The sequence below is a fragment of the Amblyomma mixtum genome, chromosome 7 (genome assembly GCF_055824585.1).
Source record: "Amblyomma mixtum isolate Tamu chromosome 7, ASM5582458v1, whole genome shotgun sequence".
Taxonomy (NCBI): domain Eukaryota; kingdom Metazoa; phylum Arthropoda; class Arachnida; order Ixodida; family Ixodidae; genus Amblyomma; species Amblyomma mixtum.
The window spans coordinates 50,912,355-50,940,284 of NC_143018.1; the positions used below are offsets into that span (position 1 = coordinate 50,912,355).

At 52.2% G+C, this 27,930-nt stretch overlaps 1 protein-coding gene across 1 annotated transcript in view; it reads right to left on the reverse strand.

Annotated features, from left to right (window-relative positions):
* Window positions 1-1,453: 1,453 nt before the first annotated feature.
* LOC149336080 (uncharacterized) overlaps window positions 1,454-27,930 on the reverse strand; it is a 208,464-nt gene continuing 181,987 nt past the window's right edge. The window contains exons 8-14 of the mRNA XM_089554075.1: window positions 11,653-11,853; window positions 10,163-10,408; window positions 7,955-8,200; window positions 6,495-6,725; window positions 6,111-6,269; window positions 5,283-5,618; window positions 1,454-1,902 (exon numbers count right to left, since the gene is read on the reverse strand). Of these exons, the coding sequence (XP_089410201.1) occupies window positions 1,454-1,902; window positions 5,283-5,618; window positions 6,111-6,269; window positions 6,495-6,725; window positions 7,955-8,200; window positions 10,163-10,408; window positions 11,653-11,853 (1,868 nt within the window). The remainder of the gene's footprint in view (window positions 1,903-5,282; window positions 5,619-6,110; window positions 6,270-6,494; window positions 6,726-7,954; window positions 8,201-10,162; window positions 10,409-11,652; window positions 11,854-27,930) is intronic.

The following is a 27,930-nucleotide window of genomic DNA, read 5'->3' on the forward strand; positions in this document are numbered from 1 at the left end:
CTCTTGGCTTTCGATAAGAATCTAATGAAGACCTCCAGTGCACGATGGACGAGCTGGTCTACGGGCCTGCTCTCCGTTTGCCAGGCGAATTGTTCGTTTCTGCGAGAACCGAGGTCATCTCTCCGCCTACTTAGGTCGAGCAACTATGCCTGCTCCTCAGGCGTCCGTGCACGGCGATGTACTCGCGATGACTTCGTCAGCAGAGAATTCGTCACGTCCACACTTGCCTTCGTGCGGCGGGACAATGTCAAACCTTCACTGACACCCCCTTAGAATGGGCATTAGCCCATCTGTCAGTGCAGTAAGAAAGCTGTGTAGCTGGCCACCGATGCCCGAGAATAGGTCGTCACTATGGACCAAGTGAAACCCGCATACATGGAGCATGTTTCTCTTTCGACCCCCCCCCCCCCCCCCCCCCCAGAAATATCAAGGTCAAGTTCTCTGATGGAGTCGATCCGGGCTGTCAACAAGCATGTCTCCTGATTGTTGTTACTGCCTTAGTCCCTTGGTGATTATGATGATGTCCTCGGGCATAATGACACAAAACCACAGCGGGTGATCGGCCAGGGTGCGTAGCGGATACAAACGCACTCATGTACAAGAAGTGGAGTAAATGAATAATTTTGTCTTAGACTACTGCCCTGCTGACCGCCATTCTTCTTCTCCTTCCAATCTGCGAAGAAAGGAAGGTGGGCGGGTGGGGGGGGGGGAGCTGTCATCGGCTGTCATGACGATTTCAGCATCGCATTTCTTTTTCGCTGCTGTCCATGCTATAGTCACCCGTTCATTTGCCCTGGGTAATTTAGTTCATTGTACGTAAAAAACTAACGTCTACAGACCGAACTAAACGAACATCCTTTTGTTCTTAACAGCTATTAGGCGCATCGCTCACCCAGAGGTCCTTACTGAACAGTACACCTGATTAAATATAACTGCATTCTACCAGATGGAGCACGAAATTAGGTTACGGAATGTAACCTTCAACACATGTAACCAGGTGTACGGTCCATTTTAAAACATCCTAGAACGAACTCAACTGCATGTACAGATTGTCACGGGGCTTATTTGAATGCCTCCGTATATCTCAATAAAGAGAGAACTTTTGGGCTCCCATTTCGAGAACTTTTAAGTGCTTCCCAAGAAAGCCTCAAACCTCCACTACACACTTCGGCAACACACCGTGCGCTCTGAGAGCCTTTCATGCTGGCAGTCGCACAGCGCTTCTCTAATATTCACGGGGTTTCGTTCACCGCAATTTGTGAAGAGTTTGATCGTTCAGCTCAATCCTAACTGACAACGATTCCGGTTTGCCTTTATCCATCTAACCCCGTATGTAAATGGGAGCGTCGATGCAGAAAGAGCACGACCCCACATAAACTGGCAAAATTGTTTCTTCTTAAGAGCTCTTGCAAAGAATAGCACAAAGACTAACAGCGAGCCACGTTCGTTCTTTTCAGAAGAAACTTAGGGAATTAAACTGCTCCTTGGCAGGGCAGTCATTCTCGTCGGAGCCGTCCGGGCAGTCCTTTCGGTGGTCACAGCGAGAGTGGCGAGGAATACAAAGGCGTCCAGAGGCACATGCAAACTCGTCACCCGAGCAGCCGCGGATGCCTTCTGCGCCGCAGTTCATCTCGTCGCTGCGATCATTGCAGTCGTATCGGCCGTCACACTTCCACTGCTTCGAAATACACGTCCCGTTGTCGCATCCGAAGTAATTCCCGTCACATTTCAGCGCCAGCTTTCGGCAGGAGTCTGGTTCGTCGGAGCCGTCCTCGCAGTCTTTGTGTCCGTCGCAGAAGCGCGTTTTGTTGATGCAAACGAAGGATCCGTTTCGCGAGACGCATCCGAACTGCTTGTGAGGGCACGCCGCCGTCCTCGTGCAATTCTGCTCGTCCGACCCACCTGAGCAGTCACGGTACCCGTCCTTGCACCAGGACTTACCCCCCTGACAGAGCATACGGAATGTACAGTTCTGCTCATCCGAGCTGTCTGAGCAATAGGGGTCACCGTCGCAGTGCCACCATTTGGGGATGCACCGGCTGTTGTCTTTGCACGCCAACTCATCGTTCGTACAGCGGATTTCTGAAGGACAGAGCAAAATGGTGGTTTGAGCTAGTTGGTACATCTTTAAAATTTCACCAGCGCTGCGACTAGAAACAAGAAGGACAATACTGCTCGTCCGAGCCGTCTGGGCAGTGGCGGTCACCATCGCACAGCCATTCTCTCGGTATGCACCGGCTCTTGTCTTTGCACGCGAACTCATGTTTATAGCAGCGTAATTCGGAACAGTTCTGCTCGTCCGAGCCGTCTGAGCATCGGACTCACCGTCGCAACGCCAATTGTCTTTAATGCAGCGGCCATTGAACACGCACGTGAACTCATATTTCGAACACTTCTCTACAGAGGTGCAATTCAGCTCGTCCGACCCATCTGCACAGTCGCGGTCACCGTCGCACCGCCAACCAGACCTGACGCATCTGCTATGGTCTGTGCACGGCCATTTTAAAGACTCACAGCGCAATCCGGATGTACAGTTCTGCTCATCCGAGCCGTCTGGACAGTTGCGGTCACCGTCGCAAAGATATTTTTTCCAGAGGCAGTAGCTGTTGTCTTTGCACGCGAACTCATCTTTGCTGCAGCAAATTTAAAAAGGACAATTCCACTCGTCCGAGCCGTCTGTGCAGTCGCGGTCACCATCACAGCGCCAAATGTCTTTAATGCAGCGGCCATTGACTACGCACGTGAACTGATCTTTCGAACACGCCTCTCTACGGAGGTGCAATTCTGCTCGTCAGACCCATCTGTGCAGTCGCGGTCACCGTCGCACAGCCAAGTTTCCCTGATGCAGCTGCTGTTATCTTTGCACCAGATCCTACCTCTCTCACAGCGTATTCGAGATGTACAGTTCAGCTCGTCCGAACCATCTGCACAATCGCGGCGACCGTCGCACCACTTACATTCCGAGATGCACTAGCTAGTGCCTTTGCACGGCAGCTTATCGTAGGCACAGTCTATTCGAATCGTACAGTTCTCCTCGTCCCAACCGTCTGAGCAGTCTCGGTAACCGTCACACAGCATATTTTCAATGATGCAGCTGCTGTTGTCTTTGCATGGGAACCTGAATTTTCCACAGCGTAATCCGGATTTACAGTCCCTTTCAGGCTTGCAGGCTGGTAAATCAACAGAATCTGCTCTGTTAGATATTAAGAACTCTATAATTAACAATTTAGAAACTAAGCTTTTTTCAGTTGGAATTTTTCTTGATTTGCGCAAAGCTTTCGATTCTGTGCAATATACAATACTGCTCCATAAATTAAAGACTTACGGGATCCGTGGAGTGGCAAATTCACTTTTGGAAAGTTATCTAACTGCACGGATACAGTACACTCAGATTCATGATGTAAAATCCAGTTTTGGTATGATAAAATTCGGTGTCCCTCAGGGTTCAATTTTGGGACCACTTTTAGTTATTCTCTATATTAATGACATTGTAAACATTCCATTAACTCCTAATATCATGATGTAAGCCGACGATACTAATGTCTTTTTTTCCGGCTCCAGTCTCCAAGTAATTGAACACCAATGTAATGCCTGGCTTGAGGAGTTAGCGGTTTGGCTCTATGTTAATCAACTTCAATTAAACGTAAACAAAACAAAGTTTATGCTCTTCCATCCAAAAAACAAACCATTAGATCATCACATCAAACTATTTTTTAATGACTAACATCGAGCAAGTTCATAGTTGCCGGTTCCTTGGTGTGTTTTTTCGTAGCGATTTGGGTTGGACTGATCATATAAACTACATTAGACTAAAAATGGCCAGATCTATTTATGTTATTTATCGTGTTAGACATCTCCTCCCACTACAAGTTAAAAAACAGCTATATTTTGCCCTTGTTCATTCTCACCTGGTGTATTGCAACCTAGTGTGGGGTACATGCAACAAAACTGATTCATACAAATTGCTTTCTCTCCAGAAAAGAGCTCTACGTTTATTAAGTTCAAGCTCATCTGTTGAAACAAATCTTTTCGAAACATTTCATGTTCGCAATTTCTTTCATTCATAAAATTTTAGTTTGGCTCTTCATATTTTTTATAAAGTCAAGCATGACTTTAGCTCTTTTTCTAACACTTATAATTCAAGAAACGTTGCGTATGGTCTACGTTCCGTTGCCCTTTCTACTGCAAGACCCAGAACAAATTATGGTAAACAAACAACCGATTATCAAATTATAACATTGTGCAATACCTACCAGTTTCTTATTCAGATTGCTTTAGAAAGTTATAGTGTGTCTGTATTCAAGAAAAAACTGACGATTCTTTTCCCCCCCGGTTAAGTTGAAGCTAATAATGTATACTTCGTTGTTCTTTTTGAGTGTGTGTTTGTGTTCTGCTTTTTTTAATGTGCATATTATGAAACGTTTTGTTTATTGTTAATTGATATTTATTATTGTCTATCATTAACTATTTTCTATTGTGATCATGTTTGCTCATTGTTTTTTTATCTTTTGTCCATTCGGCCCCCGTTTCCATGATGTGTGATCGGGGTGTAGGCCTTGTCAGGAGGCATGCTTGGTCTACCTCCTTTAGCCTCACCTCGAGGGCATATTGTATATAATATGGCCAAATAAACCTACCACTACTACTACTACTACTCTCGTCCGAGCCGTCTGAACAGTCGCGGTAACCATCGCAGCGCCAAGCGCCTTTAATGCAGCGGCCGTTGTCCACGCACGTGAACTTATCGTGCGAACATTTATGTAGAGAGGTGCAATTCCGCTCGTCCGACCAATCTGAGCAGTCGCGATAACCGTCGCACAGCCAAGTTTTCGAGATGCACTTGCTATTGTCTTTGCATGGCAGCCTACCTTCCTCACAGCCTACCCGAGACGCACAGTTCTCCTTGTCCCAACCGTCTGAGCAGTCTCGGTAACCGTCACACAGCATATTTTCAATGATGCAGCTGCTGTTGTCTTTGCATGGGAACCTGAATTTTCCACAGCTTAATCCGGATTTACAGTCCCTCTCGTCCGAGCCGTCTGAACAGTCGCGGTAACCATCGCAGCGCCAAGCGCCTTTAATGCAGCGGCCGTTGTCCACGCACGTGAACTTATCGTGCGAACATATACGTAGAGAGGTGCAATTCCGCTCGTCCGACCAATCTGAGCAGTCGCGATCACCGTCGCACAGCCAAGTTTTCGAGATGCACTTGCTATTGTCTTTGCATGGCAGCCTACCTTCCTCACAGCCTATCCGAGACGCACAGTTCTCCTTGTCCCAACCGTCTGAGCAGTCTCGGTAACCGTCACACAGCATATTTTCAATGATGCAGCTGCTGTTGTCTTTGCATGGGAACCTGAATTTTCCACAGCGTAATCCGGATTTACAGTCCCTCTCGTCGGAGCCGTCTGAACAGTCGCGGTAACCATCGCAGCGCCAAGCGCCTTTAATGCAGCGGCCGTTGTCCACGCACGTGAACTTATCGTGCGAACATTTACGTAGAGAGGTGCAATTCCGCTCGTCCGACCAATCTGAGCAGTCGCGATCACCGTCGCACAGCCAAGTTTTCGAGATGCACTTGCTATTGTCTTTGCATGGCAGCCTACCTTCCTCACAGCCTATCCGAGACGCACAGTTCTCCTCGTCCCAACCGTCTGAGCATTCTCGGTAACCGTCGCGCAGCATATTTTCAATGATGCAGCTGCTGTTGTCTTTGCATGGGAACCTGAATTTTCCACAGCGTAATCCGGATTTACAGTCCCTCTCGTCCGAGCCGTCTGAACAGTCGCGGTAACCATCGCAGCGCCAAGCGCCTTTAATGCAGCGGCCGTTGTCCACGCACGTGAACTTATCGTGCGAACATTTACGTAGAGAGGTGCGATTCCGCTCGTCCGACCAATATTAGCAGTCGCGATCACCGTCGCACAGCCAAGTTTTCGAGATGCACTTGCTATTGTCTTTGCATGGCAGCCTACCTTCCTCACAGCCTATCCGAGACGCACAGTTCTCCTCGTCCCAACCGTTTGAGCATTCTCGGTAACCGTCGCGCAGCATATTTTCAATGATGCAGCTGCTGTTGTCTTTGCATGGGAACCTGAATTTTCCACAGCGTAATCCGGATTTACAGTCCCTCTCGTCCGAGCCGTCTGAACAGTCGCGGTAACCATCGCAGCGCCAAGCGCCTTTAATGCAGCGGCCGTTGTCCACGCACGTGAACTTATCGTGCGAACATTTACGTAGAGAGGTGCAATTCCGCTCGTCCGACCAATCTTAGCAGTCGCGATCACCGCCGCACAGCCAAGTTTTCGAGATGCACTTGCTATTGCCTTTGCATGGCAGCCTACCTTCCTCACAGCTTATCCGAGACGCACAGTTCTCCTCGTCCCAACCGTCTGAGCAGTCTCGGTAACCGTCGCACAGCATATTTTCAATGATGCAGGTGCTGTCGTCTTTGCATGGGAACCTGAATTTTCCACAGCGTAATCCGGATTTACAGTCCCTCTCGTCCGAGCCGTCTGGACAGTCGCGGTAACCATCGCAGCGCCAAGCGCCTTTAATGCAGCGGCCGTTGTCCACGCACGTGAACTTATCGTGCGAACATTTACGTAGAGAGGTGCAATTCCGCTCGTCCGACCAATCTGAGCAGTCGCGATCACCGTCGCACAGCCAAGTTTTCGAGATGCACTTGCTATTGTCTTTGCATGGCAGCCTACCTTCCTCACAGCCTATCCGAGACGCACAGTTCTCCTCGTCCCAACCGTCTGAGCAGTCTCGGTAACCGTCGCGCAGCATATTTTCAATGATGCAGCTGCTGTTGTCTTTGCATGGGAACCTGAATTTTCCACAGCGTAATCCGGATTTACAGTCCCTCTCATCCGAGCCGTCTGAACAGTGGCGGTAACCATCGCAGCGCCAAGCGCCTTTAATGCAGCGGCCGTTGTCCACACACGTGAACTTATCGTGCGAACATTTACGTAGAGAGGTGCAATTCCGCTCGTCCGACCAATATTAGCAGTCGCGATCACCTTCGCACAGCCAAGTTTTCGAGATGCACTTGCTATTGCCTTTGCATGGCAGCCTACCTTCCTCACAGCCTATCCGAGACGCACAGTTCTCCTCGTCCTAACCGTCTGAGCAGTCTCGGTAACCGTCACACAGCATATTTTCAATGATGCAGCTGCTGTTGTCTTTGCATGGGAACCTGAATTTTCCACAGCGTAATCCGGATTTACAGTCCTTCTCGTCCGAGCCGTCTGAACAGTCGCGGTAACCATCGCAGCGCCAAGCGCCTTTAATGCAGCGGCCGTTGTCCACGCACGTGAACTTATCGTGCGAACATTTACGTAGAGAGGTGCAATTCCGCTCGTCCGACCAATCTGAGCAGTCGCGATCACCGTCGTACAGCCAAGTTTTCGAGATGCACTTGCTATTCTCTTTGCATGGCAGCCTACCTTCCTCACAGCCTATCCGAGACACACAGTTCTCCTCGTCCCAGCCGTCTGAGCAGTCTCGGTAACCGTCACACGGCATATTTTCAATGATGCAGCTGCTGTTGTCTTTGCATGGGAACCTGAATTTTCCACAGCGTAATCCGGATTTACTGTCCCTCTCGTCCGAGCCGTCTGAACAGTCGCGGTAACCATCGCAGCGCCAAGCGCCTTTAATGCAGCGGCCGTTGTCCACGCACGTGAACTTATCGTGCGAACATTTACGTAGAGAGGTGCAATTCCGCTCGTCCGACCAATCTGAGCAGTCGCGATCACCGTCGCACAGCCAAGTTTTCGAGATGCACTTGCTATTGCCTTTGCATGGCAGCCTACCTTCCTCACTGCTATCCGAGACGCACAGTTCTCCTCGTCCTAACCGTCTGAGCAGTCTCGGTAATCGTCGCACAGCATATTTTCAATGATGCAGCTGCTGTTGTCTTTGCATGGGAACCTGAATTTTCCACAGCGTAATCCGGATTTACAGTCCCTCTCGTCCGAGCCGTCTGAACAGTCGCGATAACCATCGCAGCGCCAAGCGCCTTTAATGCAGCGGCCGTTGTCCACGCACGTGAACTTATCGTGCGAACATTTACGTAGAGAGGTGCAATTCCGCTCGTCCGACCAATCTGAGCAGTCGCGATCACCGTCGCACAGCCAAGTTTTCGAGATGCACTTGCTATTCTCTTTGCATGGCAGCCTACCTTCCTCACAGCCTATCCGAGACGCACAGTTCTCCTCGTCCCAACCGTCTGAGCAGTCTCGGTAACCGTCACACAGAATATTTTCAATGATGCAGCTGCTGTTGTCTTTGCATGGGAACCTGAATTTTCCACAGCGTAATCCGGATTTACAGTCCCTCTCGTCCGAGCCGTCTGAACAGTCGCGGTAACCATCGCAGCGCCAAGCGCCTTTAATGCAGCGGCCGTTGTCCACGCACGTGAACTTATCGTGCGAACATTTACGTAGAGAGGTGCAATTCCGCTCGTCCGACCAATCTGAGCAGTCGCGATCACCGTCGCACAGCCAAGTTTTCGAGATGCACTTGCTATTGCCTTTGCATGGCAGCCTACCTTCCTCACAGCCTATCCGAGACGCACAGTTCTCCTCGTCCCAACCGTCTGAGCAGTCTCGGTAACCGTCGCGCAGCATATTTTCAATGATGCAGCTGCTGTTGTCTTTGCATGGGAACCTGAATTTTCCACAGCGTAATCCGGATTTACAGTCCCTCTCGTCCGAGCCGTCTGAACAGTCGCGGTAACCATCGCAGCGCCAAGCGCCTTTAATGCAGCGGCCGTTGTCCACGCACGTGAACTTATCGTGCGAACATTTACGTAGAGAGGTGCGATTCCGCTCGTCCGACCAATATTAGCAGTCGCGATCACCGTCGCACAGCCAAGTTTTCGAGATGCACTTGCTATTGTCTTTGCATGGCAGCCTACCTTCCTCACAGCCTATCCGAGACGCAATGTTCTCCTCGTCCCAACCGTCTGAGCATTCTCGGTAACCGTCGCGCAGCATATTTTCAATGATGCAGCTGCTGTTGTCTTTGCATGGGAACCTGAATTTTCCACAGCGTAATCCGGATTTACAGTCCCTCTCGTCCGAGCCGTCTGAAAAGTCGCGGTAACCATCGCAGCGCCAAGCGCCTTTAATGCAGCGGCCGTTGCCCACGCACGTGAACTTATCGTGCGAACATTTACGTCGAGAGGTGCAATTCCGCTCGTCCGACCAATCTGAGCAGTCGCGATCACCGTCGCACAGCCAAGTTTTTGAGATGCACTTGCTATTGCCTTTGCATGGCAGCCTACCTTCCTCACAGCCTATCCGAGACGCACAGTTCTCCTCGTCCCAACCGTCTCAGCAGTCTCGGTAACCGTCGCGCAGCATATTTTCAATGATGCAGCTGTTGTCTTTGCATGGGAACCTGAATTTTCCACAGCGTAATCCGGATTTACAGTCCCTCTCGTCCGAGCCGTCTGAACAGTCGCGGTAACCATCGCAGCGCCAAGCGCCTTTAATGCAGCGGCCGTTGTCCACGCACGTGAACTTATCGTGCGAACATTTGCGTAGAGAGGTGCAATTCCGCTCGTCCGACCAATCTGAGCAGTCGCGATCACCGTCGCACAGCCAAGTTTTCGAGATGCACTTGCTATTGCCTTTGCATGGCAGCCTACCTTCCTCACAGCCTATCCGAGACACACAGTTCTCCTCGTCCCAGCCGTCTGAGCAGTCTCGGTAACCGTCACACGGCATATTTTCAATGATGCAGCTGCTGTTGTCTTTGCATGGGAACCTGAATTTTCCACAGCGTAATCCGGATTTACTGTCCCTCTCGTCCGAGCCGTCTGAACAGTCGCGGTAACCATCGCAGCGCCAAGCGCCTTTAATGCAGCGGCCGTTGTCCACGCACGTGAACTTATCGTGCGAACATTTACGTAGAGAGGTGCAATTCCGCTCGTCCGACCAATATTAGCAGTCGCGATCACCTTCGCACAGCCAAGTTTTCGAGATGCACTTGCTATTGTCTTTGCATGGCACCCTACCTTCCTCACAGCCTATCCGAGACGCACAGTTCTCGTCCCAACCGTCTGAGCAGTCTCGGTAACCGTCGCACAGCATATTTTCAATGATGCAGCTGCTGTTGTCTTTGCATGGGAACCTGAATTTTCCACAGCGTAATCCGGATTTACAGTCCCTCTCGTCCGAGCCGTCTGAACAGTCGCGGTAACCATCGCAGCGCCAGGCGCCTTTAATGCAGCGACCATTGTCCACGCACGTGAACTTATCGTGCGAACATTTGCGTAGAGAGGTGCAATTCCGCTCGTCCGACCAATCTGAGCAGTCGCGATCACCGTCGCACAGCCAAGTTTTCGAGATGCACTTGCTATTGCCTTTGCATGGCAGCCTACCTTCCTCACAGCCTATCCGAGACGCACAGTTCTCCTCGTCCTAACCGTCTGAGGAGTCTCGGTAACCGTCACACAGCATATTTTCAATGATGCAGCTGCTGTTGTCTTTGCATGGGAACCTGAATTTTCCACAGCGTAATCCGGATTTACAGTCCTTCTCGTCCGAGCCGTCTGAACAGTCGCGGTAACCATCGCAGCGCCAAGCGCCTTTAATGCAGCGGCCGTTGTCCACGCACGTGAACTTATCGTGCGAACATTTACGTAGAGAGGTGCAATTCCGCTCGTCCGACCAATCTGAGCAGTCGCGATCACCGTCGTATAGCCAAGTTTTCGAGATGCACTTGCTATTCTCTTTGCATGGCAGCCTACCTTCCTCACAGCCTATCCGAGACACACAGTTCTCCTCGTCCCAGCCGTCTGAGCAGTCTCGGTAACCGTCACACGGCATATTTTCAATGATGCAGCTGCTGTTGTCTTTGCATGGGAACCTGAATTTTCCACAGCGTAATCCGGATTTACTGTCCCTCTCGTCCGAGCCGTCTGAACAGTCGCGGTAACCATCGCAGCGCCAAGCGCCTTTAATGCAGCGGCCGTTGTCCACGCACGTGAACTTATCGTGCGAACATTTACGTAGAGAGGTGCAATTCCGCTCGTCCGACCAATCTGAGCAGTCGCGATCACCGTCGTACAGCCAAGTTTTCGAGATGCACTTGCTATTCTCTTTGCATGGCAGCCTACCTTCCTCACAGCCTATCCGAGACACACAGTTCTCCTCGTCCCAGCCGTCTGAGCAGTCTCGGTAACCGTCACACGGCATATTTTCAATGATGCAACTGCTGTTGTCTTTGCATGGGAACCTGAATTTTCCACAGCGTAATCCGGATTTACTGTCCCTGTCGTCCGAGCCGTCTGAACAGTCGCGGTAACCATCGCAGCGCCAAGCGCCTTTAATGCAGCGGCCGTTGTCCACGCACGTGAACTTATCGTGCGAACATTTACGTAGAGAGGTGCAATTCCGCTCGTCCGACCAATCTGAGCAGTCGCGATCACCGTCGCACAGCCAAGTTTTCGAGATGCACTTGCTATTGCCTTTGCATGGCAGCCTACCTTCCTCACTGCTATCCGAGACGCACAGTTCTCCTCGTCCCAACCGTCTGAGCAGTCTCGGTAACCGTCACACAGCATATTTTCAATGATGCAGCTGCTGTTGTCTTTGCATGGGAACCTGAATTTTCCACAGCGTAATCCGGATTTACAGTCCCTCTCGTCCGAGCCGTCTGAACAGTCGCGGTAACCATCGCAGCGCCAAGCGCCTTTAATGCAGCGGCCGTTGTCCACGCACGTGAACTTATCGTGCGAACATTTACGTCGAGAGGTGCAATTCCGCTCGTCCGACCAATCTGAGCAGTCGCGATCACCGTCGCATAGCCAAGTTTTCGAGATGCACTTGCTATTGCCTTTGCATGGCAGCCAACCTTCCTCACAGCCTATCCGAGACGCACAGTTCTCCTCGTCCCAACCGTCTGAGCAGTCTCGGTAACCGTCGCGCAGCATATTTTCAATGATGCAGCTGCTGTTGTCTTTGCATGGGAACCTGAATTTTCCACAGCGTAATCCGGATTTACAGTCCCTCTCGTCCGAGCCGTCTGAACAGTCGCGGTAACCATCGCAGCGCCAAGCGCCTTTAATGCAGCGGCCGTTGTCCACGCACGTGAACTTATCGTGCGAACATTTACGTAGAGAGGTGCGATTCCGCTCGTCCGACCAATATTAGCAGTCGCGATCACCGTCGCACAGCCAAGTTTTCGAGATGCACTTGCTATTGTCTTTGCATGGCAGCCTACCTTCCTCACAGCCTATCCGAGACGCAATGTTCTCCTCGTCCCAACCGTCTGAGCATTCTCGGTAACCGTCGCGCAGCATATTTTCAATGATGCAGCTGCTGTTGTCTTTGCATGGGAACCTGAATTTTCCACAGCGTAATCCGGATTTACAGTCCCTCTCGTCCGAGCCGTCTGAACAGTCGCGGTAACCATCGCAGCGCCAAGCGCCTTTAATGCAGCGGCCGTTGTCCACGCACGTGAACTTATCGTGCGAACATTTATGTAGAGAGGTGCAATTCCGCTCGTCCGACCAATCTTAGCAGTCGCGATCACCGCCGCACAGCCAAGTTTTCGAGATGCACTTGCTATTGCCTTTGCATGGCAGCCTACCTTCCACACAGCCTATCCGAGACGCACAATTCTCCTCGTCCTAACCGTCTGAGCAGTCTCGGTAACCGTCGCACAGCATATTTTCAATGATGCAGCTGCTGTTGTCTTTGCATGGGAACCTGAATTTTCCACAGCGTAATCCGGATTTACAGTCCCTCTCGTCCGAGCCGTCTGAAAAGTCGCGGTAACCATCGCAGCGCCAAGCGCCTTTAATGCAGCGGCCGTTGTCCACGCACGTGAACGTATCGTGCGAACATTTACGTAGAGAGGTGCAATTCCGCTCGTCCGACCAATCTGAGCAGTCGCGATCACCGTCGCACAGCCAAGTTTTCGAGATGCACTAGCTATTCTCTTTGCATGGCAGCCTACCTTCCTCACAGCCTATCCGAGACGCACAGTTCTCCTCGTCCCAACCGTCTGAGCAGTCTCGGTAACCGTCACACAGCATATTTTCAATGATGCAGCTGCTGTGGTCTTTGCATGGGAACCTGAATTTTCAACAGCGTAATCCGGATTTACAGTCCCTCTCATCCGAGCCGTCTGAACAGTCGCGGTAACCATCGCAGCGCCAAGCGCCTTTAATGCAGCGGCCGTTGCCCACGCACGTGAACTTATCGTGCGAACATTTACGTCGAGAGGTGCAATTCCGCTCGTCCGACCAATCTGAGCAGTCGCGATCACCGTCGCACAGCCAAGTTTTTGAGATGCACTTGCTATTGCCTTTGCATGGCAGCCTACCTTCCTCACAGCCTATCCGAGACGCACAGTTCTCCTCGTCCCAACCGTCTGAGCAGTCTCGGTAACCGTCGCGCAGCATATTTTCAATGATGCAGCTGTTGTTGTCTTTGCATGGGAACCTGAATTTTCCACAGCGTAATCCGGATTTACAGTCCCTCTCGTCCGAGCCGTCTGAACAGTCGCGGTAACCATCGCAGCGCCAAGCGCCTTTAATGCAGCGGCCGTTGTCCACGCACGTGAACTTATCGTGCGAACATTTGCGTAGAGAGGTGCAATTCCGCTCGTCCGACCAATCTGAGCAGTCGCGATCACCGTCGCACAGCCAAGTTTTCGAGATGCACTTGCTATTGCCTTTGCATGGCAGCCTACCTTCCTCACAGCCTATCCGAGACGCACAGTTCTCCTCGTCCTAACCGTCTGAGCAGTCTCGGTAACCGTCGCACAGCATATTTTCAATGATGCAGCTGCTGTTGTCTTTGCATGGGAACCTGAATTTTCCACAGCGTAATCCGGATTTACAGTCCTTCTCGTCCGAGCCGTCTGAACAGTCGCGGTAACCATCGCAGCGCCAAGCGCCTTTAATGCAGCGGCCGTTGTCCACGCACGTGAACTTATCGTGCGAACATTTACGTAGAGAGGTGCAATTCCGCTCGTACGACCAATCTTAGCAGTCGCGATCACCGCCGCACAGCCAAGTTTTCGAGATGCACTTGCTATTGCCTTTGCATGGCAGCCTACCTTCCTCACAGCTTATCCGAGACGCACAGTTCTCCTCGTCCCAACCGTCTGAGCAGTCTCGGTAACCGTCGCACAGCATATTTTCAATGATGCAGGTGCTGTCGTCTTTGCATGGGAACCTGAATTTTCCACAGCGTAATCCGGATTTACAGTCCCTCTCGTCCGAGCCGTCTGGACAGTCGCGGTAACCATCGCAGCGCCAAGCGCCTTTAATGCAGCGGCCGTTGTCCACGCACGTGAACTTATCGTGCGAACATTTACGTAGAGAGGTGCAATTCCGCTCTTCCGACCAATCTGAGCAGTCGCGATCACCGTCGCACAGCCAAGTTTTCGAGATGCACTTGCTATTGTCTTTGCATGGCAGCCTACCTTCCTCACAGCCTATCCGAGACGCACAGTTCTCCTCGTCCCAACCGTCTGAGCATTCTCGGTAACCGTCGCGCAGCATATTTTCAATGATGCAGCTGCTGTTGTCTTTGCATGGGAACCTGAATTTTCCACAGCATAATCCGGATTTACAGTCCCTCTCGTCCGAGCCGTCTGAACAGTCGCGGTAACCATCGCAGCGCCAAGCGCCTTTAATGCAGCGGCCGTTGTCCACGCACGTGAACTTATCGTGCGAACATTTACGTAGAGAGGTGCAATTCCGCTTGTCCGACCAATCTTAGCAGTCGCGATCACCGCCGCACAGCCAAGTTTTCGAGATGCACTTGCTATTGCCTTTGCATGGCAGCCTACCTTCCTCACAGCCTATCCGAGACGCACAATTCTCCTCGTCCTAACCGTCTGAGCAGTCTCGGTAACCGTCGCACAGCATATTTTCAATGATGCAGCTGCTGTTGTCTTTGCATGGGAACCTGAATTTTCCACAGCGTAATCCGGATTTACAGTCCCTCTCGCCCGAGCCGTCTGAACAGTCGCGGTAACCATCGCAGCGCCAAGCGCCTTTAATGCAGCGGCCGTTGTCCACGCACGTGAACTTATCGTGCGAACATTTACGTAGAGAGGTGCAATTCCGCTCGTCCGACCAATCTGAGCAGTCGCGATCACCGTCGCACAGCCAAGTTTTCGAGATGCACTTGCTATTCTCTTTGCATGGCAGCCTACCTTCCTCACAGCCTATCCGAGACGCACAGTTCTCCTCGTCCCAACCGTCTGAGCAGTCTCGGTAACCGTCACACAGCATATTTTCAATGATGCAGCTGCTGTGGTCTTTGCATGGGAACCTGAATTTTCAACAGCGTAATCCGGATTTACAGTCCCTCTCGTCCGAGCCGTCTGAACAGTCGCGGTAACCATCGCAGCGCCAAGCGCCTTTAATGCAGCGGCCGTTGCCCACGCACGTGAACTTATCGTGCGAACATTTACGTCGAGAGGTGCAATTCCGCTCGTCCGACCAATCTGAGCAGTCGCGATCACCGTCGCACAGCCAAGTTTTTGAGATGCACTTGCTATTGCCTTTGCATGGCAGCCTACCTTCCTCACAGCTTATCCGAGACGCACAGTTCTCCTCGTCCCAACCGTCTGAGCAGTCTCGGTAACCGTCGCACAGCATATTTTCAATGATGCAGCTGCTGTTGTCTTTGCATGGGAACCTGAATTTTCCACAGCGTAATCCGGATTTACAGTCCTTCTCGTCCGAGCCGTCTGAACAGTCGCGGTAACCATCGCAGCGCCAAGCGCCTTTAATGCAGCGGCCGTTGTCCACGCACGTGAACTTATCGTGCGAACATTTACGTAGAGAGGTGCAATTCCGCTCGTCCGACCAATCTGAGCAGTCGCGATCACCGTCGTACAGCCAAGTTTTCGAGATTCACTTGCTATTCTCTTTGCATGGCAGCCTACCTTCCTCACAGCCTATCCGAGACGCACAGTTCTCCTTGTCCCAACCGTCTGAGCAGTCTCGGTAACCGTCACACAGCATATTTTCAATGATGCAGCTGCTGTTGTCTTTGCATGGGAACCTGAATTTTCCACAGCGTAATCCGGATTTACAGTCCCTCTCGTCGGAGCCGTCTGAACAGTCGCGGTAACCATCGCAGCGCCAAGCGCCTTTAATGCAGCGGCCGTTGTCCACGCACGTGAACTTATCGTGCGAACATTTACGTAGAGAGGTGCAATTCCGCTCGTCCGACCAATCTGAGCAGTCGCGATCACCGTCGCACAGCCAAGTTTTCAAGATGCACTTGCTATTGTCTTTGCATGGCAGCCTACCTTCCTCACAGCCTATCCGAGACGCACAGTTCTCCTCGTCCCAACCATCTGAGCATTCTCGGTAACCGTCGCGCAGCATATTTTCAATGATGCGGCTGCTGTTGTCTTTGCATGGGAACCTGAATTTTCCACAGCGTAATCCGGATTTACAGTCCCTCTCGTCCGAGCCGTCTGAACAGTCGCGGTAACCATCGCAGCGCCAAGCGCCTTTAATGCAGCGGCCGTTGTCCACGGACGTGAACTTATCGTGCGAACATTTATGTAGAGAGGTGCGATTCCGCTCGTCCGACCAATATTAGCAGTCGCGATCACCGTCGCACAGCCATGTTTTCGAGTTGCACTTGCTATTGTCTTTGCATGGCAGCCTAACTTCCTCACAGCCTATCCGAGACGCACAGTTCTCCTCGTCCCAACCGTCTGAGCATTCTCGGTAACCGTCGCGCAGCATATTTTCAATGATGCAGCTGCTGTTGTCTTTGCATGGGAACCTGAATTTTCCACAGCGTAATCCGGATTTACAGTCCCTCTCGTCCGAGCCGTCTGAACAGTCGCGGTAACCATCGCAGCGCCAAGCGCCTTTAATGCAGCGGCCGTTGTCCGCGCACGTGAACTTATCGTGCGAACATTTACGTAGAGAGGTGCAATTCCGCTCGTCCGACCAATCTTAGCAGTCGCGATCACCGCCGCACAGCCAAGTTTTCGAGATGCACTTGCTATTGCCTTTGCATGGCAGCCTACCTTCCTCACAGCCTATCCGAGACGCACAGTTCTCCTCGTCCTAACCGTCTGAGCAGTCTCGGTAACCGTCGCACAGCATATTTTCAATGATGCAGCTGCTGTTGTCTGCATGGGAACCTGAATTTTCCACAGCGTAATCCGGATTTACAGTCCCTCTCGTCCGAGCCGTCTGAACAGTCGCGGTAACCATCGCAGCGCCAAGCGCCTTTAATGCAGCGGCCGTTGTCCACGCACGTGAACTTATCGTGCGAATATTTACGTAGAGAGGTGCAATTCCGCTCGTCCGACCAATCTGAGCAGTCGCGATCACCGTCGCACAGCCAAGTTTTCGAGATGCACTTGCTATTCTCTTTGCATGGCAGCCTACCTTCCTCACAGCCTATCCGAGACGCACAGTTCTCCTCGTCCCAACCGTCTGAGCAGTCTCGGTAACCGTCACACAGAATATTTTCAATGATGCAGCTGCTGTGGTCTTTGCATGGGAACCTGAATTTTCAACAGCGTAATCCGGATTTACAGTCCCTCTCGTCCGAGCCGTCTGAACAGTCGCGGTAACCATCGCAGCGCCAAGCGCCTTTAATGCAGCGGCCGTTGCCCACGCACGTGAACTTATCGTGCGAACATTTACGTCGAGAGGTGCAATTCCGCTCGTCCGACCAATCTGAGCAGTCGCGATCACCGTCGCACAGCCAAGTTTTTGAGATGCACTTGCTATTGCCTTTGCATGGCAGCCTACCTTCCTCACAGCTTATCCGAGACGCACAGTTCTCCTCGTCCCAACCGTCTGAGCAGTCTCGGTAACCGTCGCACAGCATATTTTCAATGATGCAGGTGCTGTTGTCTTTGCATGGGAACCTGAATTTTCTACAGCGTAATCCGGATTTACAGTCCCTCTCGTCCGAGCCGTCTGGACAGTCGCGGTAACCATCGCAGCGCCAAGCGCCTTTAATGCAGCGGCCGTTGTCCACGCACGTGAACTTATCGTGCGAACATTTACGTAGAGAGGTGCAATTCCGCTCGTCCGACCAATCTGAGCAGTCGCGATCACCGTCGCACAGCCAAGTTTTCGAGATGCACTTGCTATTGTCTTTGCATGGCAGCCTACCTTCCTCACAGCCTATCCGAGACGCACAGTTCTCCTCGTCCCAACCGTCTGAGCAGTCTCGGTAACCGTCGCGCAGCATATTTTCAATGATGCAGCTGCTGTTGTCTTTGCATGGGAACCTGAATTTTCCACAGCGTAATCCGGATTTACAGTCCCTCTCGTCCGAGCCGTCTGAACAGTCGCGGTAACCATCGCAGCACCAAGCGCCTTTAATGCAGCGGCCGTTGTCCACGCACGTGAACTTATCGTGCGAACATTTACGTAGAGAGGTGCAATTCCGCTCGTCCGACCAATATTAGCAGTCGCGATCACCTTCGCACAGCCAAGTTTTCGAGATGCACTTGCTATTGTCTTTGCATGGCACCCTACCTTCCTCACAGCCTATCCGAGACGCACAGTTCTCGTCCCAACCGTCTGAGCAGTCTCGGTAACCGTCGCACAGCATATTTTCAATGATGCAGCTGCTGTTGTCTTTGCATGGGAACCTGAATTTTCCACAGCGTAATCCGGATTTACAGTCCCTCTCGTCCGAGCCGTCTGAACAGTCGCGGTAACCATCGCAGCGCCAGGCGCCTTTAATGCAGCGACCATTGTCCACGCACGTGAACTTATCGTGCGAACATTTGCGTAGAGAGGTGCAATTCCGCTCGTCCGACCAATCTGAGCAGTCGCGATCACCGTCGCACAGCCAAGTTTTCGAGATGCACTTGCTATTGCCTTTGCATGGCAGCCTACCTTCCTCACAGCCTATCCGAGACGCACAGTTCTCCTCGTCCTAACCGTCTGAGCAGTCTCGGTAACCGTCACACAGCATATTTTCAATGATGCAGCTGCTGTTGTCTTTGCATGGGAACCTGAATTTTCCACAGCGTAATCCGGATTTACAGTCCTTCTCGTCCGATCCGTCTGAACAGTCGCGGTAACCATCGCAGCGCCAAGCGCCTTTAATGCAGCGGCCGTTGTCCACGCACGTGAACTTATCGTGCGAACATTTACGTAGAGAGTTGCAATTCCGCTCGTCCGACCAATCTGAGCAGTCGCGATCACCGTCGTACAGCCAAGTTTTCGAGATGCACTTGCTATTCTCTTTGCATGGCAGCCTACCTTCCTCACAGCCTATCCGAGACACACAGTTCTCCTCGTCCCAGCCGTCTGAGCAGTCTCGGTAACCGTCACACGGCATATTTTCAATGATGCAGCTGCTGTTGTCTTTGCATGGGAACCTGAATTTTCCACAGCGTAATCCGGATTTACTGTCCCTCTCGTCCGAGCCGTCTGAACAGTCGCGGTAACCATCGCAGCGCCAAGCGCCTTTAATGCAGCGGCCGTTGTCCACGCACGTGAACTTATCGTGCGAACATTTACGTAGAGAGGTGCAATTCCGCTCGTCCGACCAATCTGAGCAGTCGCGATCACCGTCGCACAGCCAAGTTTTCGAGATGCACTTGCTATTGCCTTTGCATGGCAGCCTACCTTCCTCACTGCTATCCGAGACGCACAGTTCTCCTCGTCCTAACCGTCTGAGCAGTCTCGGTAATCGTCGCACAGCATATTTTCATGATGCAGCTGCTGTTGTCTTTGCATGGGAACCTGAATTTTCCACAGCGTAATCCGGATTTACAGTCCCTCTCGTCCGAGCCGTCTGAACAGTCGCGGTAACCATCGCAGCGCCAAGCGCCTTTAATGCAGCGGCCGTTGTCCACGCACGTGAACTTATCGTGCGAACATTTACGTAGAGAGGTGCAATTCCGCTCGTCCGACCAATCTGAGCAGTCGCGATCACCGTCGCACAGCCAAGTTTTCGAGATGCACTTGCTATTCTCTTTGCATGGCAGCCTACCTTCCTCACAGCCTATCCGAGACGCACAGTTCTCCTCGTCCCAACCGTCTGAGCAGTCTCGGTAACCGTCACACAGCATATTTTCAATGATGCAGCTGCTGTTGTCTTTGCATGGGAACCTGAATTTTCCACAGCGTAATCCGGATTTACAGTCCCTCTCGTCCGAGCCGTCTGAACAGTCGCGGTAACCATCGCAGCGCCAAGCGCCTTTAATGCAGCGGCCGTTGTCCACGCACGTGAACCTATCGTGCGAACATTTACGTCGAGAGGTGCAATTCCGCTCGTCCGACCAATCTGAGCAGTCGCGATCACCGTCGCACAGCCAAGTTTTCGAGATGCACTTGCTATTGTCTTTGCATGGCAGCCTACCTTCCTCACAGCCTATCCGAGACGCACAGTTCTCCTCGTCCCAACCGTCTGAGCAGTCTCGGTAACCGTCGCGCAGCATATTTTCAATGATGCAGCTGCTGTTGTCTTTGCATGGGAACCTGAATTTTCCACAGCGTAATCCGGATTTACAGTCCCTCTCGTCCGAGCCGTCTGAACAGTCGCGGTAACCATCGCAGCGCCAAGCGCCTTTAATGCAGCGGCGTTGTCCACGCACGTGAACTTATCGTGCGAACATTTACGTAGAGAGGTGCAATTCCGCTCGTCCGACCAATATTAGCAGTCGCGATCACCTTCGCACACCAAGTTTTCGAGATGCACTTGCTATTGTCTTTGCATGGCACCCTACCATCCTCACAGCCTATCCGAGACGCACAGTTCTCGTCCCAACCGTCTGAGCAGTCTCGGTAACCGTCGCACAGCATATTTTCAATGATGCAGCTGCTGTTGTCTTTGCATGGGAACCTGAATTTTCCACAGCGTAATCCGGATTTACAGTCCCTCTCGTCCGAGCCGTCTGAACAGTCGCGGTAACCATCGCAGCGCCAGGCGCCTTTAATGCAGCGACCATTGTCCACGCACGTGAACTTATCGTGCGAACATTTGCGTAGAGAGGTGCAATTCCGCTCGTCCGACCAATCTGAGCAGTCGCGATCACCGTCGCACAGCCAAGTTTTCGAGATGCACTTGCTATTGCCTTTGCATGGCAGCCTACCTTCCTCACAGCCTATCCGAGACGCACAGTTCTCGTCCTAACCGTCTGAGCAGTCTCGGTAACCGTCACACAGCATATTTTCAATGATGCAGCTGCTGTTGTCTTTGCATGGGAACCTGAATTTTCCACAGCGTAATCCGTATTTACAGTCCTTCTCGTCCGAGCCGTCTGAACAGTCGCGGTAACCATCGCAGCGCCAAGCGCCTTTAATGCAGCGGCCGTTGTCCACGCACGTGAACTTATCGTGCGAACATTTACGTAGAGAGGTGCAATTCCGCTCGTCCGACCAATCTGAGCAGTCGCGATCACCGTCGTACAGCCAAGTTTTCGAGATGCACTTGCTATACTCTTTGCATGGCAGCCTACCTTCCTCACAGCCTATCCGAGACACACAGTTCTCCTCGTCCCAGCCGTCTGAGCAGTCTCGGTAACCGTCACACGGCATATTTTCAATGATGCAGCTGCTGTTGTCTTTGCATGGGAACCTGAATTTTCCACAGCGTAATCCGGATTTACTGTCCCTCTCGTCCGAGCCGTCTGAACAGTCGCGGTAACCATCGCAGCGCCAAGCGCCTTTAATGCAGCGGCCGTTGTCCACGCACGTGAACTTATCGTGCGAACATTTACGTAGAGAGGTGCAATTCCGCTCGTCCGACCAATCTGAGCAGTCGCGATCACCGTCGCACAGCCAAGTTTTCGAGATGCACTTGCTATTGCCTTTGCATGGCAGCCTACCTTCCTCACTGCTATCCGAGACGCACAGTTCTCCTCGTCCTAACCGTCTGAGCAGTCTCGGTAATCGTCGCACAGCATATTTTCATGATGCAGCTGCTGTTGTCTTTGCATGGGAACCTGAATTTTCCACAGCGTAATCCGGATTTACAGTCCCTCTCGTCCGAGCCGTCTGAACAGTCGCGGTAACCATCGCAGCGCCAAGCGCCTTTAATGCAGCGGCCGTTGTCCACGCACGTGAACTTATCGTGCGAACATTTACGTAGAGAGGTGCAATTCCGCTCGTCCGACCAATCTGAGCAGTCGCGATCACCGTCGCACAGCCAAGTTTTCGAGATGCACTTGCTATTCTCTTTGCATGGCAGCCTACCTTCCTCACAGCCTATCCGAGACGCACAGTTCTCCTCGTCCCAACCGTCTGAGCAGTCTCGGTAACCGTCACACAGCATATTTTCAATGATGCAGCTGCTGTTGTCTTTGCATGGGAACCTGAATTTTCCACAGCGTAATCCGGATTTACAGTCCCTCTCGTCCGAGCCGTCTGAACAGTCGCGGTAACCATCGCAGCGCCAAGCGCCTTTAATGCAGCGGCCGTTGTCCACGCACGTGAACTTATCGTGCGAACGTTTACGTCGAGAGGTGCAATTCCGCTCGTCCGACCAATCTGAGCAGTCGCGATCACCGTCGCACAGCCAAGTTTTCGAGATGCACTTGCTATTGCCTTTGCATGGCAGCCTACCTTCCTCACAGCCTATCCGAGACGCACAGTTCTCCTCGTCCCAACCGTCTGAGCAGTTTCGGTAACCGTCGCGCAGCATATTTTCAATGATGCAGCTGCTGTTGTCTTTGCATGGGAACCTGAATTTTCCACAGCGTAATCCGGATTTACAGTCCCTCTCGTCCGAGCCGTCTGAACAGTCGCGGTAACCATCGCAGCGCCAAGCGCCTTTAATGCAGCGGCCGTTGTCCACGCACGTGAACTTATCGTGCGAACATTTACGTAGAGAGGTGCGATTCCGCTCGTCCGACCAATATTAGCAGTCGCGATCACCGTCGCACAGCCAAGTTTTCGAGATGCACTTGCTATTGTCTTTGCATGGCAGCCTACCTTCCTCACAGCCTATCCGAGACGCAATGTTCTCCTCGTCCCAACCGTCTGAGCATTCTCGGTAACCGTCGCGCAGCATATTTTCAATGATGCAGCTGCTGTTGTCTTTGCATGGGAACCTGAATTTTCCACAGCGTAATCCGGATTTACAGTCCCTCTCGTCCGAGCCGTCTGAACAGTCGCGGTAACCATCGCAGCGCCAAGCGCCTTTAATGCAGCGGCCGTTGTCCACGCACGTGAACTTATCGTGCGAACATTTACGTAGAGAGGTGCAATTCCGCTCGTCCGACCAATCTGAGCAGTCGCGATCACCGCCGCACAGCCAAGTTTTCGAGATGCACTTGCTATTGCCTTTGCATGGCAGCCTACCTTCCACACAGCCTATCCGAGACGCACAATTCTCCTCGTCCTAACCGTCTGAGCAGTCTCGGTAACCGTCGCACAGCATATTTTCAATGATGCAGCTGCTGTTGTCTTTGCATGGGAACCTGAATTTTCCACAGCGTAATCCGGATTTACAGTCCCTCTCGTCCGAGCCGTCTGAACAGTCGCGGTAACCATCGCAGCGCCAAGCGCCTTTAATGCAGCGGCCGTTGTCCACGCACGTGAACTTATCGTGCGAACATTTACGTAGAGAGGTGCAATTCCGCTCGTCCGACCAATCTGAGCAGTCGCGATCACCGTCGCACAGCCAAGTTTTCGAGATGCACTTGCTATTCTCTTTGCATGGCAGCCTACCTTCCTCACAGCCTATCCGAGACGCACAGTTCTCCTCGTCCCAACCGTCTGAGCAGTCTCGGTAACCGTCGCGCAGCATATTTTCAATGATGCAGCTGCTGTTGTCTTTGCATGGGAACCTGAATTTTCCACAGCGTAATCCGGATTTACAGTCCCTCTCGTCCGAGCCGTCTGAACAGTCGCGGTAACCATCGCAGCGCCAAGCGCCTTTAATGCAGCGGCCGTTGTCCACGCACGTGAACTTATCGTGCGAACATTTACGTAGAGAGGTGCAACTCCGCTCGTCCGACCAATATTAGCAGTCGCGATCACCTTCGCACAGCCAAGTTTTCGAGATGCACTCTCTATTGTCTTTGCATGGCACCCTACCTTCCTCACAGCCTATCCGAGACGCACAGTTCTCGTCCCAACCGTCTGAGCAGTCTCGGTAACCGTCGCACAGCATATTTTCAATGATGCAGCTGCTGTTGTCTTTGCATGGGAACCTGAATTTTCCACAGCGTAATCCGGATTTACAGTCCCTCTCGTCCGAGCCGTCTGAACAGTCGCGGTAACCATCGCAGCGCCAGGCGCCTTTAATGCAGCGACCATTGTCCACGCACGTGAACTTATCGTGCAAACATTTGCGTAGAGAGGTGCAATTCCGCTCGTCCGACCAATCTGAGCAGTCGCGATCACCGTCGCACAGCCAAGTTTTCGAGATGCACTTGCTATTGCCTTTGCATGGCAGACTACCTTCCTCACAGCCTATCCGAGACGCACAGTTCTCCTCGTCCTAACCGTCTGAGCAGTCTCGGTAACCGTCACACAGCATATTTTCAATGATGCAGCTGCTGTTGTCTTTGCATGGGAACCTGAATTTTCCACAGCGTAATCCGGATTTACAGTCCTTCTCGTCCGAGCCGTCTGAACAGTCGCGGTAACCATCGCAGCGCCAAGCGCCTTTAATGCAGCGGCCGTTGTCCACGCACGTGAACTTATCGTGCGAACATTTACGTAGAGAGGTGCAATTCCGCTCGTCCGACCAATCTGGGCAGTCGCGATCACCGTCGTACAGCCAAGTTTTCGAGATGCACTTGCTATTCTCTTTGCATGGCAGCCTACCTTCCTCACAGCCTATCCGAGACACACAGTTCTCCTCGTCCCAGCCGTCTGAGCAGTCTCGGTAACCGTCACACGGCATATTTTCAATGATGCAGCTGCTGTTGTCTTTGCATGGGAACCTGAATTTTCCACAGCGTAATCCGGATTTACTGTCCCTCTCGTCCGAGCCGTCTGAACAGTCGCGGTAACCATGGCAGCGCCAAGCGCCTTTAATGCAGCGGCCGTTGTCCACGCACGTGAACTTATCGTGCGAACATTTACGTAGAGAGGTGCAATTCCGCTCGTCCGACCAATCTGAGCAGTCGCGATCACCGTCGCACAGCCAAGTTTTCGAGATGCACTTGCTATTGCCTTTGCATGGCAGCCTACCTTCCTCACTGCTATCCGAGACGCACAGTTCTCCTCGTCCTAACCGTCTGAGCAGTCTCGGTAATCGTCGCACAGCATATTTTCATGATGCAGCTGCTGTTGTCTTTGCATGGGAACCTGAATTTTCCACAGCGTAATCCGGATTTACAGTCCCTCTCGTCCGAGCCGTCTGAACAGTCGCGGTAACCATCGCAGCGCCAAGCGCCTTTAATGCAGCGGCCGTTGTCCACGCACGTGAACTTATCGTGCGAACATTTACGTAGAGAGGTGCAATTCCGCTCGTCCGACCAATCTGAGCAGTCGCGATCACCGTCGCACAGCCAAGTTTTCGAGATGCACTTGCTATTCTCTTTGCATGGCAGCCTACCTTCCTCACAGCCTATCCGAGACGCACAGTTCTCCTCGTCCCAACCGTCTGAGCAGTCTCGGTAACCGTCACACAGCATATTTTCAATGATGCAGCTGCTGTTGTCTTTGCATGGGAACCTGAATTTTCCACAGCGTAATCCGGATTTACAGTCCCTCTCGTCCGAGCCGTCTGAACAGTCGCGGTAACCATCGCAGCGCCAAGCGCCTTTAATGCAGCGGCCGTTGTCCACGCACGTGAACTTATCGTGCGAACATTTACGTCGAGAGGTGCAATTCCGCTCGTCCGACCAATCTGAGCAGTCGCGATCACCGTCGCACAGCCAAGTTTTCGAGATGCACTTGCTATTGCCTTTGCATGGCAGCCTACCTTCCTCACAGCCTATCCGAGACGCACAGTTCTCCTCGTCCCAACCGTCTGAGCAGTCTCGGTAACCGTCGCGCAGCATATTTTCAATGATGCAGCTGCTGTTGTCTTTGCATGGGAACCTGAATTTTCCACAGCGTAATCCGGATTTACAGTCCCTCTCGTCCGAGCCGTCTGAACAGTCGCGGTAACCATCGCAGCGCCAAGCGCCTTTAATGCAGCGGCCGTTGTCCACGCACGTGAACTTATCGTGCGAACATTTACGTAGATAGGTGCGATTCCGCTCGTCCGACCAATATTAGCAGTCGCGATCACCGTCGCACAGCCAAGTTTTCGAGATGCACTTGCTATTGTCTTTGCATGGCAGCCTACCTTCCTCACAGCCTATCCGAGACGCAATGTTCTCCTCGTCCCAACCGTCTGAGCATTCTCGGTAACCGTCGCGCAGCATATTTTCAATGATGCAGCTGCTGTTGTCTTTGCATGGGAACCTGAATTTTCCACAGCGTAATCCGGATTTACAGTCCCTCTCGTCCGAGCCGTCTGAACAGTCGCGGTAACCATCGCAGCGCCAAGCGCCTTTAATGCAGCGGCCGTTGTCCACGCACGTGAACTTATCGTGCGAACATTTACGTAGAGAGGTGCAATTCCGCTCGTCCGACCAATCTTAGCAGTCGCGATCACCGCCGCACAGCCAAGTTTTCGAGATGCACTTGCTATTGCCTTTGCATGGCAGCCTACCTTCCACACAGCCTATCCGAGACGCACAATTCTCCTCGTCCTAACCGTCTGAGCAGTCTCGGTAACCGTCGCACAGCATATTTTCAATGATGCAGCTGCTGTTGTCTTTGCATGGGAACCTGAATTTTCCACAGCGTAATCCGGATTTACAGTCCCTCTCGTCCGAGCCGTCTGAACAGTCGCGGTAACCATCGCAGCGCCAAGCGCCTTTAATGCAGCGGCCGTCGTCCACGCACGTGAACTTATCGTGCGAACATTTACGTAGAGAGGTGCAATTCCGCTCGTCCGACCAATCTGAGCAGTCGCGATCACCGTCGCACAGCCAAGTTTTCGAGATGCACTTGCTATTCTCTTTGCATGGCAGCCTACCTTCCTCACAGCCTATCCGAGACGCACAGTTCTCCTCGTCCCAACCGTCTGAGCAGTCTCGGTAACCGTCACACAGCATATTTTCAATGATGCAGCTGCTGTGGTCTTTGCATGCGAACCTGAATTTTCCACAGCGTAATCCGGATTTACAGTCCCTCTCGTCCGAGCCGTCTGAACAGTCGCGGTAACCATCGCAGCGCCAAGCGCCTTTAATGCAGCGGCCGTTGTCCACGCACGTGAACTTATCGTGCGAACATATACGTAGAGAGGTGCAATTCCGCTCGTCCGACCAATCTGAGCAGTCGCGATCACCGTCGCACAGCCAAGTTTTCGAGATGCACTTGCTATTGTCTTTGCATGGCAGCCTACCTTCCTCACAGCCTATCCGAGACGCACAGTTCTCCTTGTCCCAACCGTCTGAGCAGTCTCGGTAACCGTCACACAGCATATTTTCAATGATGCAGCTGCTGTTGTCTTTGCATGGGAACCTGAATTTTCCACAGCGTAATCCGGATTTACAGTCCCTCTCGTCGGAGCCGTCTGAACAGTCGCGGTAACCATCGCAGCGCCAAGCGCCTTTAATGCAGCGGCCGTTGTCCACGCACGTGAACTTATCGTGCGAACATTTACGTAGAGAGGTGCAATTCCGCTCGTCCGACCAATCTGAGCAGTCGCGATCACCGTCGCACAGCCAAGTTTTCGAGATGCACTTGCTATTGTCTTTGCATGGCAGCCTACCTTCCTCACAGCCTATCCGAGACGCACAGTTCTCCTCGTCCCAACCGTCTGAGCATTCTCGGTAACCGTCGCGCAGCATATTTTCAATGATGCAGCTGCTGTTGTCTTTGCATGGGAACCTGAATTTTCCACAGCGTAATCCGGATTTACAGTCCCTCTCGTCCGAGCCGTCTGAACAGTCGCGGTAACCATCGCAGCGCCAAGCGCCTTTAAT